The sequence below is a fragment of the Quercus suber genome, unplaced genomic scaffold (assembly GCF_002906115.3).
Source record: "Quercus suber isolate HL8 unplaced genomic scaffold, Cork oak 2.0 scaffold_660, whole genome shotgun sequence".
NCBI lineage: Eukaryota > Viridiplantae > Streptophyta > Magnoliopsida > Fagales > Fagaceae > Quercus > Quercus suber.
The window spans coordinates 269,967-281,951 of record NW_027070101.1 but is presented as its reverse complement, the minus strand read 5'-3'; the positions used below and the strand labels follow the sequence as shown (position 1 = coordinate 281,951).

Below are 11,985 nucleotides of genomic sequence, written 5' to 3'. Positions count from 1 at the left end.
TTTGGGTCTGTAACGACTTGCCCCAACTGTGTATTCTGGGCCCATACCCTCACAATTTTATTCTCCCAAAGAAGACAATATCTACATAGTTAGGGCGGGGTCATTGCAATAAAGGCTCGAGAAAAATTTAAATCCAATGCTGGAAGTGCAAAGATGACAAGATAATTAGAACATACAATGCTGTAAGGACAATTATGCACATACTTAATGTGTTAAATTAATTTGAGTATGAGAATAATTCTCTCTCTCTTCTCTCTCTCTCTTCTCTTTCTTTCTAGGAAAAGGAAAAAAAAAAAAAAAAAAAAATCAAAAAAGAGGATTTGGTTGGTTTAAGCCGTTTTAGTTTGAATTCAAGTACTCACATTAGGAAAGGCCAATTTTGATAGAGAAGCAAGATAATTGGTCAAACACAATGAGATTTGGAAATTATTATAAGTTAGATAGCAGCTGAAGAAACATTAAACCTATTTCTAAGCAATTTATTACAACAATAATTTGTTTTGATTGAAACTGATAGTTCTGGTGAGTCCAAACCAACACCAGCGATGGAGTACTCAAGAGCATCTCTGGTCCTCAATTGTACCTTCTTCGCATTCTGGTATATTTCTGATAGCGTATTGCCTCCTCCTCCTTCTCCTCCTCCTTTTGTTGTTGCTTCAATTTCCATACCCACTCAACAGAGTCAGAAAAGAGATGGTGTTGAACTAGGATACGCATATGCTGCTTTCTTTTCAGTAGTCATATGGACCATGGTTCAATCAATGGTATGGTAATTACTGGGCTCGTTCTTTTTGTCTCTCTAGATATCAATTAGTATCCACAATAATATGGCCCAACATGCTTTCCGGGAGGCAAATAGCACCGCTGATGCTCTGGCCAATTTGGGAAGGACCTAAGTCCTAGATTTTGTTGTTTTTTCCTCCCCTGTTTCTGTTTTGGGGTGTTTTGTAATCGTTTTGTGGTGTTTTATAATGGATAATTCAGCGATGACTTGCTTTCGCCTTGTTCCGCTTTCTTAGCTTAATATAAATCTATATTTATCCAAAGCAAATCACAAATGGTGAGGGACCTAAAAACAAGAACATGGTTAATTGGAAACTAGGCTAATTGGAAATCACAAATGGTGAGGGACCTAAAAACAAGAACATGGTTAATGCCATTGAAATTATGTCCATACTAGCCTAAAGGATCCCCTTCCATTTAAATCTTCTAATTTTCTCCAAATTTTTGAGGTGTGGGGATTTAAATCCTGAATGTTCTTGTTAGAAACACTAGGAAGTACAGACGGGGTTGTTTGGTAGTGTAACTAGAATAACAGTTTTCAGTGTTTAAACAACATTACACGTATTTTCACACATTTTTTCACCCACACGTATTTCCAAAAAATACAAACAACGTTACCAAACATTGCACTTAAGCTACAAGACTCATGGAAATTGTCTCCAATTTGAGTTCATATTAAAGATGTGTTGCATTTAAAAAAAAAATCCCATGCTCTTAAAAAAATTGAAAATCACACAAAATTGAATAAATGTAATGTGTCTCACATTTTGAATAAAAACTAGAAATAACGAATTTGAAAGATTTAATGGGAAAATCTTATAATGTTACCTTAAGATATTCCAATAACCATGTCATCGTAAATCAATAATGTGCACAACAAATTAATGACATGACCATAGTCATGCATGTTACATACTAAGCTCACTCAAAATATTACAATAGGAGCACAATTGAAACAATCGGCTTCAATATCAAAGCCAAATTACAATCTCAATATTAGAAAAAAATTGGGGAAAAATTTTCAAATGGAAGAATAGATTGGTATATCCTTTCCTCTTCATACAAATACAAAGCAATCTTTAAACTTCCGCTCTTCTTTGTAATTTTTTTTCCTATTTTCCTTCTTGTAGACCATTATTTCCTTCAATCTGTACCTTGAAACGCCTACTGTAATAGTTGAAAATAATGAGTGCTAATTAGTATCTAGAAATATTCTCTACTATGCCCATGACCATGATACAATTGCCATAACAAAAAATGGCACATGGGTGTCCTTCCACGAAGAAATTTAAGACTTGATAACACTAAGTTTTGCTTCTTGGATTGACACTGAGTGTTTGGTATCACCAATATGAAGACTATGTAAACCCATTGGAATTCTTCGAATTCCAGACTTATCCACAACACTAAGGTACTTGCACACATGTATATTAATCAGGACTCGCCGTTGAGCCCTTGCTGGGACATGCACTTTCTCAAAGGCTACCAATTGTTTGTGTGGAACCCAATGCCCAGCAGGTGGTGTAGAAAATACAAGCAAAGTGTGAGAGCCATCCCTAGAGCCTTTGTTTCTCACTTCTACTTGCACTCCTATTGAAAGCCTGTTACATTTTGCATGGGTCACCCTGATTGCCTTACCAGATGTGGTTGTGTTACCACGAGCATGGCGACCATCAAGGGGGATAGAAATCACAGTTGGAGCACTAGCTATGGTATGAACATATTTTGTGTAGCTAATTCCGTACCCAAATGGGTACACTACTGGACCTTTGTAAAATCTGTAGGTTCTTCCAGGGTAGCCTGTGGATTGGCTAGACCTCATTGCCATGGTTGTCATAGGCAAATTTTTTAGATAACCTTGTGGGTACCATGTCATAGGCAACTTGCCCCCTGTAAAGCACAGAAAGGTTAGTTGTTGTTTTTGGGGGAAAGGCCAACCTGAGCAGCCCATAGAATCAAAAAATAAAGGGAAAATTACATAAACCTCGTAGTTTAGGGTGTTATTTTTGAAACTATTAGATTTAAGTCTGTCTCAGTTGTTAATATTTTTATTTTTATTTTTATAATTCGATAATTTATAAAGAGAGGATTTGAACTTAGATGTCCCCATCAGAAACATCAGAAGTAGTTCTTAAGGAAAAAATAGTGTCAAGTGCTAATTAGTTGAATTATAAGACTTTTGGCTTAAATTGTTACTTTTAAAACTACAAAGTTTAATTTGTTAATCCTAAAGTTTAGGATTTAAATGTGATTTTCCACAAAAAAGGGAATTGCATTTTGTCAAGGAAAAGCAAACCTGGGTTATATGCTCCAAACAATATATCAGCAATGGCAGCTCCTCCGGCTTGACCCGGGTAACCGGTCCATAAGATGGCAGGAATGTGTGGATCATTCTTAGCAAAAGCCACATCAATAGGCCCACCAGACATCAACACCAATATGGTTGGACCCTTTGAGGCTGCAGCTACCTTAGATACAAGCTCTTGTTGGCGCCCTGGTAAAACAAGCCCAGCTCTGTCCTTGAATTCTGCCTCAATAGTTTGGTCAAGCCCAACCACTAAAATTGTTGCGTCTGCTTGACTAGCAACATTAATTGCTGCACCAAAGAGCTTGTCGTCGGCACAAGTTACGTCGGCGCAACCCTGTTGGTGAATTGCCTTTATGTAACTCCCAATTCCTTGTAGGGGACTTGTGTATCCACATGCAACACCTAGTAAAACAATAACAACAATCAAGCGTTGGACATGGAATCTCAATGGGATTAGTTAGGATCGACCACGTATTTTTTTTTGGGGCATACTAAATAGTAGCTAATAGGCCAACAAAAGAAACTGGTGAGGGCTTTGAGCCCATTTTGGATGAAATATCTATGCACCTAAATTTGGGTCTTAGAGAACACACAATATATTGACCCGTGCCCAGATTAGTATCCCAAGAAAATGAGAGGTGGACTTTGGTTTTTGAATAGCACTTACAAAAGGCTTAAAAGGAAGGCAGAGTGAGTGAAGAAAAAGGAAACATAAGTTTACCAGCATAGTTGCCAATCATGGTATTTGTGACATTGGAGTTAGGCCCAATAACAGCGACAGTACGGTAGCGCCGAGTGGATAAAGGCAGTGAAGGCCCACGATTCTTGAGAAGAACGATGCCTTGCCTGGCTGATTCAAGGGCGAGCTCTTGGTGAGCCGGGGTGCACACATCTTTTGGGCCAAGGTTCCCAAATGGATGCTTAGACGGTTCTCCATCAAACATCCCAAGTCTCACTTGGACATTGAGTGTGTTGGCTAAAGCACTGTTGACATCTATCTCATTCAACAAGCCTTTTTTAACTGCATCCTCAGTGTGCACAGCCAAGAAAGGCCCGCAGTCCAAATCTAAACCTGAAAACATGACCAAAATATTCCTTAAAGTCAAATTTTATTTAACTTATCTATTTAGGTGCAGTTTTTTATTTCACTTAGTATCATACATTTTGTTTTCCTGACCTAAGTTCTAATTTGGACGGTTCTCCATCAAACATCCCAAGTCTCACTTGGACATTGAGTGTGTTGGCTAAAGCACTGTTGACATCTTTCTCATTCAACAAGCCTTTTTTAACTGCATCCTCAGTGTGCACAGCCAAGAAAGGCCCGCAGTCCAAATCTAAACCTGAAAACATGACCAAAATATTCCTTAAAGTCAAATTTTATTTAACTTATCTATTTAGGTGCAGTTTTTTATTTCACTTAGTATCATACATTTTGTTTTCCTGACCTAAGTTCTAACAAGAGAATGGTTGCAGTCGGTTGATAGATAACATAAAATTTAGTCACTGTTATTATCGAAGGATCTATTACAAGAATACACGTTGAAGTCTTGTTTTTGTGGCCTACTCTAGCTAGTATATTGTAAATTGTTGCATTTGTGTACAATTTTTTTTTTTTAAATTTTTTTTTACATAATAGAAATTTTACTCTAACCTAATCTAAGTGTATATGAATGTGAAATTTCCTCTTGAATACTTGAACCCCGCCCTTACCCTCACACTCCACAAGCATTTATACTTGTGGAGTGACTATCGCACTAAGTGTGTACGGTAATTATATACAACTTAAAAAAAAAAAAACTCATTTTTTAAGTACATCTACCTTTTCCCTTGACAATGTTATTGATTGCTTTTGATGGGTTTTTCACCTTACAATAAATGAGAGAGTAACTCAGATCCAATTCTTTTCATTTGAAGAACTAGGCAATATTAATTGATATGCTCTAGAACGTTGTCAAGCTTATGGTCTTTAAAAAAGTTAATTGAACACAAATGATTATCTTTTTTTTTTGGAAGTCAACACAAATGATTATCTTAATAAAGTGAGGAAAGGTTTCTCAAAAATAAAAACATAAAAAAATAAATAAAGCGAGGAAAGAAATCGAATTGATTAACAATAAAATTTCCATTTATCCAGACGATTTATGCCTATGGATTGGATCCTCTGTACATGTTCTTCTTATGGGTCCTTATGTAATGAATGGTCTCAATAAAGTCCCACAATTTAGATGTTTTTATAGTTGATTTCATATCTTTAGTAAAATACCTTTGCATAATTTTTTATGTTCCACTTTATGTTTCATCGATCACAACTTACTAAGTATTTGTTTAATTTTCTTTATAAAATAACCAAAGTTTAAAATTGAAAAAAAAAAAAAAAACACATGACATGTAATTAATAAAACATAAAGTGAAATACAAAATGTGATACGAAGAATTTGTATTTGTAAAATAGGAGAAGCTTAAGACAAACTATTAATTTATTTAGCGCCTGGTGTAATGGATAAGCATCTAGGGCAAAAAAGTTGACTATTATAAGTGTTTAAAACCTGCTTTAATGGCATCAGCAGCTGCTTCTTCTGGTGTCGATGTATAATGTTGCTGATCATAATAAACCCCCACTGAATCACAATCTGAAACAATGTACCTACGGGTCCACAAGAAAAATATATATTTTTCCAAACAGTAAATACACATAAGACATGTCTTATTAAAGAGTAGACCATGATTGGATGATGCAATGGTTGAAGCCATCTGATGCGGTGATAAAGAAAATTCTAAGATCACATAAAATGATACAACTTGTGCCATAACTGTCCATGTGACAAACTGTAAGAAGTGAAAAGAAATTATGGATTCATATAAAAATGATAAACAACCAGTCATAATCTGTAATATTACAACTACTTGCGGTGATAACTGAGAGCAAACTTACCCATCAAGACCCCAAACACCACGTACTGTTTTCTTTAGGAGATTAGGGTCAGCACAGGTAGGCACACCATTGACCTGATTGTAGGAACACATAACACTCGCTACCTTGCCTTCCTTCACACACATTTTGAATGGCACATCGAATGTGTCCACAATGTCCTGCTTGCTAACCTGCATGCAATTGTGACCCATGTGGGATGTCACTTCCATTATCATTTTTTTGGTACTGAGTTTGGAATCAGAAAGTTATGAAACATATAATGGAGCAACGACCAGACAATATGATAAATAATAGAGAACAAATAGAAAGACGAGCTGTAAGAACTACAAAGGAGAAGGTGTGCTTGGATAGAAATAGAACAAGGCGACACTAGTGGGATATTCAATTATGAGTGTTGAGATTATGCAGCTTTGCAGCTCATGCTACCCATTCTTTGTCTAAATATTACTTTAATGGAGGACCACATTATAGAAAATTCCATGTGCTTCTAAAATAGTGGGCCATTGACAAATCTCACTAATTTCATATATTATAAATGAACTTATCAAATCTTAAAATGATGAGTCAGAAAAATAATGCATCAAGAAATCAAAAGGTTCAAATTCATTTGACATTTATAATTCACTAGTGTACATTTATCAATGTTAGTAACATGATACAGAATGAAAATTTTTACGATCTTTTTCATTCATTATTGTTATTGTTATTAAGCGTGCATTTGGAATTGCTTAAAAAGCCAACTTTTTATTTATTTTTTATTTTTTATCATTTAGCTTATTTTTAGTACTATTTATGGGTTCTATTGCATTTTTTGGTATTATTCATGAGCCACACTATATTATTTTAACTCATTTTTAACTTTATTTACTATACTTTCAGTAAAAAAAATTCAATTTTAATTAAATAAACTATTCTCAAATAAATACTAAATCATATGGTTGATGTTAATGAAAATAATGTTAATAATAATTCGATGTAAAAATAATGTCATTTCAATCATACTCTTTATATTGTTAAAAATTGCGTCGCATTATCATTTTTATATATCTTTTAAAATTTTAAGTATAGCGAAGGAATTCAAACATTTGAAAACACATACACACAAAAAGGAAAAGAAAAAAGAAAAAATCTATATATGAATTAAAGATCATTGATTTTACTCATACTTAAATTACTTGCAACATATGATTTCTTCTATCATTTGCAAACAATAAAGAAAAAAAATTATAGACATGATCAAAGAAAGAATTAAGATGGTCCCAGATTCTGATGCCATAAATTTCAAAGAGTGGACCACCAACACTGACCCTTGCAATTGTAGCTGCAACAACCGCTGCTCTTGCTATTGACAGAGATGATCATATATAATTGGTCAATCAATTCCTGCGGTCTGAAACTAATAAACACACCCACTCGTAATATCTTAAAATACACAGCACCATAAATTGATTACCTTGGCGTTGAAGTGATAGCGATCAACTCCGTTCCAATTATCGAGGTCATAGGCCGTGAAGTGTTTGCAACAAGCCGCAACTTTCAACCGGTTACCGTCATTTCCCTGTAGGCCTCTAACATAGCTGGCTGCATATTTACCGACTAGCACGGGGTCTTCACCGGGAGTCTCCTGTCCACGGCCCCACCTTGGGTCTCTGAATATGTTCACATTTGGGCTCCAATACGTGAGCCCAGCCACACCACCATTGTACATTGCCCTCGCCTCGTCTGACACTACCTGGGACACCGACTATTCTTTTAGAATTTTTGTAGCTTTGCTTTTAAAATGGCCAATTTGCCGACCTTTTTGTAACCAATGGCAATGGGCAGATTGAAACACAAACAAACTTGGAAAAATAATAAATAATGGTTTAAGGGCATTAATTAGTTTCTTAAAAAAAAAAAAAAAAAGGGCATTAATTAGTAAAATTATATATATATATATATGCAATTATTAATTATAAATAGTGCAGTATCTCTCACAAAGGTGTTATCATGTCAATATTATTATACACCAATTATAATTTATTATTTTTATAATTATAAAAAAAATTTTAAAAATTATTGTGTATTTGAACTTTTCAATATACAGTTCATGATTTTTATAAAGTTTATTATTATTTATGATTTATTGTTGATACTCGTTGTTACCTTAATAATTATGAAAAAATGAAGAAGATTACGATATTCAACAATTCAAACAATGATGACTATCTTTGAAACCTGCCAGCTGCTTTTTTTTTTTTTTTTTGAGAAAGTGAATGTACTTAGCTTTATTGAGTACCACTAATTTTTATCTTAATTGAGCAATAAATTAAAGTAAAGCTTAAGTATGAGTAGAAAGACATGAATAATTGTCTTATAGTAACACCGTTCTACATTATTTTTATGTACTATAAGATAAGAAAGAAGTCATAGAATAAATAGAAATAGGATTATATGTTCAATCTAAACAAGTTAAAATGAACATTCTTTTTTTTAAGTGAACGCTACTCTTGTTTCTTCCCTTCCAATGTGGCTTGAAGTTTACACTTAACACATGAAAAGGATTAATTATGATCAAGAATAATAAGAAGAACATCACATCGTGTAACCCATTGTTAAAGTGACCAATTTCTGTAGTGCTAATAATAAACTATTTCATCAAGCTTAAATAAACAAAACTAACATACACCAACAAAAAGAGCTTGTTAGAGTACGTTTGGTTAAATATTTATAGTAATATTGTTTAAATGTTGTGAAAATATATGTGAATTAAAAAATGTTATAAAAATATGTGTAAGGATATTTAAAAAAAAAAACGGTTGTTTTAACATTTCTACCGAATGACCCTTAATTGGCAAAAAGCTAAACTAGATAAGATTAACCTTTATGTAAAAAAAAAAAAATGTCAAAAAATTAGCAATTGGTCATTTTTCTTTTTAAAAGGAAGTATTCTTACCCGTCCGATTGATTCCCACAAAGATGCATTGAAAGAAGCAGCGGTGGTGATTACTTGAGGGAAGCTAGTGGCGCCAGGAAAGTCCCCACCAAACTTAGTTCCTGGACCCACATTTGAAACACCATGTAGAGCCTCAGACCACCACTCATAGCCTTTGATTCCCAGCCGTGGCACAGCTGCAGCACTGTTCACTAGCAGCTTTACCTTCTCTTGCAGTGTCAACCTTCCAATAAGGTCTTTCACTCTGTCTTCTACTTTTAAGGACGCAAGGCAAAATGGCAAGCCCTTTGTCTTTGCATCTTTTGGGTCACAAGCAAATGGCTCACGAGCCTCAATGGTGTAAAAAGAAGCACCCAATAATAATAGGAAGAGAAGGAAGGTAACAGAGAGTGGTGAGGGCATGGCAGTGAAAGCCATTTAATTATGGATAAAAGAATATTGTTTGTGTGAGGGTACAAGCAAACGGTGGTGAAAGATTGTGGTATATATAGGTGATATAAGAGTTTTTTTTTTTTTTTTTTTTTTTGTGTTAAAGCATAGTGGATGGTGAGATGTAAATATAAAGTTTGGTGTTTAACAACATCTATTATAATAAGTGCATTTTACCTGCCATTTTTAAGTTGGAAAGAGTAACATTGTGATAAACTCTTTGAGTATATATAGGCTGAAAGGTGGCAAATGTTAATTGTTTCAATTTTTCCTACAATGGACATTGGTGGTATACCGTACGTGTCCAAGAGACTGTTGGTCCAACTTCCAATTGTATGAGACAGTGTTAGGATGATCTGGTGGAGGTAGATCATCTGATTGACTTCCATACCTAACGTCGTGAAATGCTGAAAAGTGAAAACTCCCATAAATGCGTATCTGTTAATTTTCTTCTCGATGTCTGGCAAGCATTTACAATTTTGGGGAACAAGAGAAAAATCAGGTGGTCGGAAGGGAAGAGCATTGAAATTTTTTGGTATATATTGACGGTTTTATCTTGCCTTGTAGCAACATTTGTCTAGGCCCATATTATTTGTACATTTTTGCTATAAAAAAATTAAAAGAATTATACTTAAAAAAAAAAAAAAAAACTAATCCACACGCACCTCTGACACATTTACCTTAACGCTGTATTAAAAAAAAAAAAAAAAATCTTAAAATTACAAGAGATCTCATGTCTGAAGAGCATAAGATTTTTTGATAATCCAAAATTGAAATAATTTTTTTTTATATGAATAAAACAGAATTTCAATTTATGATATTTATTTTAACTGTCTTGTATGCATGTTCTACCCAAAAAAAAAAAAATTGTTGCATCTCTCTTACGAAATCAATCCCAAGATTATAAAGGAAATGTATAGAGTCCATGAAAGAAATCACGAGTTATCAAGGGGCTTTTGTTAATGATAAATTGCCCGATCCTTAGGAACGAACAAAATTACACAAATACCTGCAGGTGGCAAGTACCAGGTACTACGTAGCTTCGCTTGGAAGAGAGGGCATTGGTCAGAATTCACAAACATACTCTTAAGTCTAATCCATACTGGATTGTGTGGTGAAACCAATGACATACATGATTGCATTACCGAAAAGGGCAGAAAGACATTACTTGTAAGAACCAACCAAGCAACAGCCTTTGAAGTTTGATTCCTTTGAGAAATAACTACGGAACAATCATTTTGGTTTGTGGACTATTGAATATCTTTTTTTTTTTTTTTTCCCCTTGGTAAAGAGGAATTTAATTAAACAAAATTAAAGGTTACAAAGTTTCGGGTATGAAATACCCAAAACATCCAAAAATAAATGATACAAAATAGAGGAAGGAGGGGTGTGACTATAAAACAGAACTATCACTACTAGGGATTATTCATTTGCCAAAATATTTGTGCATTTATTCCCTTTGCAGAAAATGCGGTTGTTGTGAGTTTCCTCAAAGGACTAGAAGAGGGACCTGCGTTCAAAGATCAAATTATTACAAAAGTGAGATGAATCAAATATGCTGTCATGTGATGTAAAAATTGTGACCACAACTTTTACATCAAGCTCAATAAAGAGTTTTTTTATATTTAGATTTTTTGCTACGATGAGACCATCATGAAGGCCCCAAAGTTTAGCAATCTTAATTAGAATATGTAATCCCTATACTTCTAGAGAAACCTCCAATCCAAGCACTCATGAAATTTTTAATGAGTCAGTTTGCACTTGCTCTTTTGCGGCAACATCAGTAGGCATAATAAGTATCAAATTATCGGAATGAGCAATCTCAAACAAGGAAATCATAGAACTGATTCTAATAGCTGTTGCTCCTAAATTAAAGTAAAATTTACTGTGTCTTATTCAGAAAATGCTAATGAATATAATTGATAGACTTCAACCACATCATAAATGAAATATTTAAATTGTATTTTTGTGGTTGGTGACATCAATTTGTAAATGCCATATAGTAAAATTATAGTATCCATAGCATTACTCTTTTTCTTCTTTTTCTTCTTCTTCTACGTCTTATTCTTCTTATTATTCTTATTAGGACTGAATTCTATGTTTGACGTTGTATAATCATGAAATATGTTATTATTGGTTCAATGACTCCGAAATAAAATTTATACATACATCATATATATTATATTAAAGTCAAAGCAAAATCAAAATTCAAATTGAATACGAATTAGTTTCCAAGTGCTAACTATTTTGCCCTAAGTGTCCAATTTACTTTTCTAAATTTTGATGCCAAGTGACTCATTAATAATATTCAATACGAAAAAAATGAAACGATCACTCCCTAAATAAGATTGTCCATCATCACTATTATTGAATGTTCTTGTCCATAAAAACAAATTACAAAGTTTCTACTATTTCTCGACACTCATTAAAAGTGAGTATTTCCAAAATTTCTAACAATTTCTATAATTGTATTTTTAAATGTTATGATTTATATTGCAAAAAAAAAAAAAAAAAAAAGGTCTACTAACATTTACCTCAACGTTTTTTATTGTTTTGTTTTTTGGTTTTCCAAGAGGATTAGAAACAAAAATGTGTGTA

At 33.7% G+C, this 11,985-nt stretch overlaps 1 protein-coding gene and 1 pseudogene across 1 annotated transcript; both read right to left on the bottom strand.

Moving 5' to 3' along the window:
- LOC112006844 (membrin-11-like) overlaps nt 1–898 on the bottom strand; it is a 17,399-nt pseudogene extending 16,501 nt beyond the window's left edge.
- A 720-nt stretch (nt 899–1,618) lies between these two features.
- On the bottom strand, nt 1,619–9,480 carry LOC112006849 (probable beta-D-xylosidase 2). The gene is made up of 7 exons (XM_065765880.1): nt 8,959–9,480; nt 7,477–7,755; nt 6,024–6,193; nt 5,638–5,735; nt 3,813–4,163; nt 3,080–3,493; nt 1,619–2,673 (listed from the first exon to the last, which is right to left on the bottom strand). Exons 1-7 carry the CDS (start codon nt 9,373–9,375, stop codon nt 2,072–2,074), a joined length of 2,331 nt encoding a protein of 776 aa, XP_065621952.1. The 5' UTR covers nt 9,376–9,480; the 3' UTR covers nt 1,619–2,071.
- Between the last annotated feature and the right edge of the window lie 2,505 nt (nt 9,481–11,985).

Bases quoted from the DNA above. Each gene is read 5' to 3' on its own strand.
- LOC112006849 (XM_065765880.1), bottom strand. From the start codon at position 9,375: ATGGCTTTCACTGCCATGCCCTCACCACTCTCTGTTACCTTCCTTCTC. The intron at 4,164-5,637 runs GTTTTAAACACT...TCATGTTTTCAG, and splicing joins TGCTGATGCCATTAAAGCAG to GTTTAGATTTGGACTGCGGG. The intron at 2,674-3,079 runs GTTTGCTTTTCC...TGTGCTTTACAG, and splicing joins GTTTGGAGCATATAACCCAG to GGGGCAAGTTGCCTATGACA.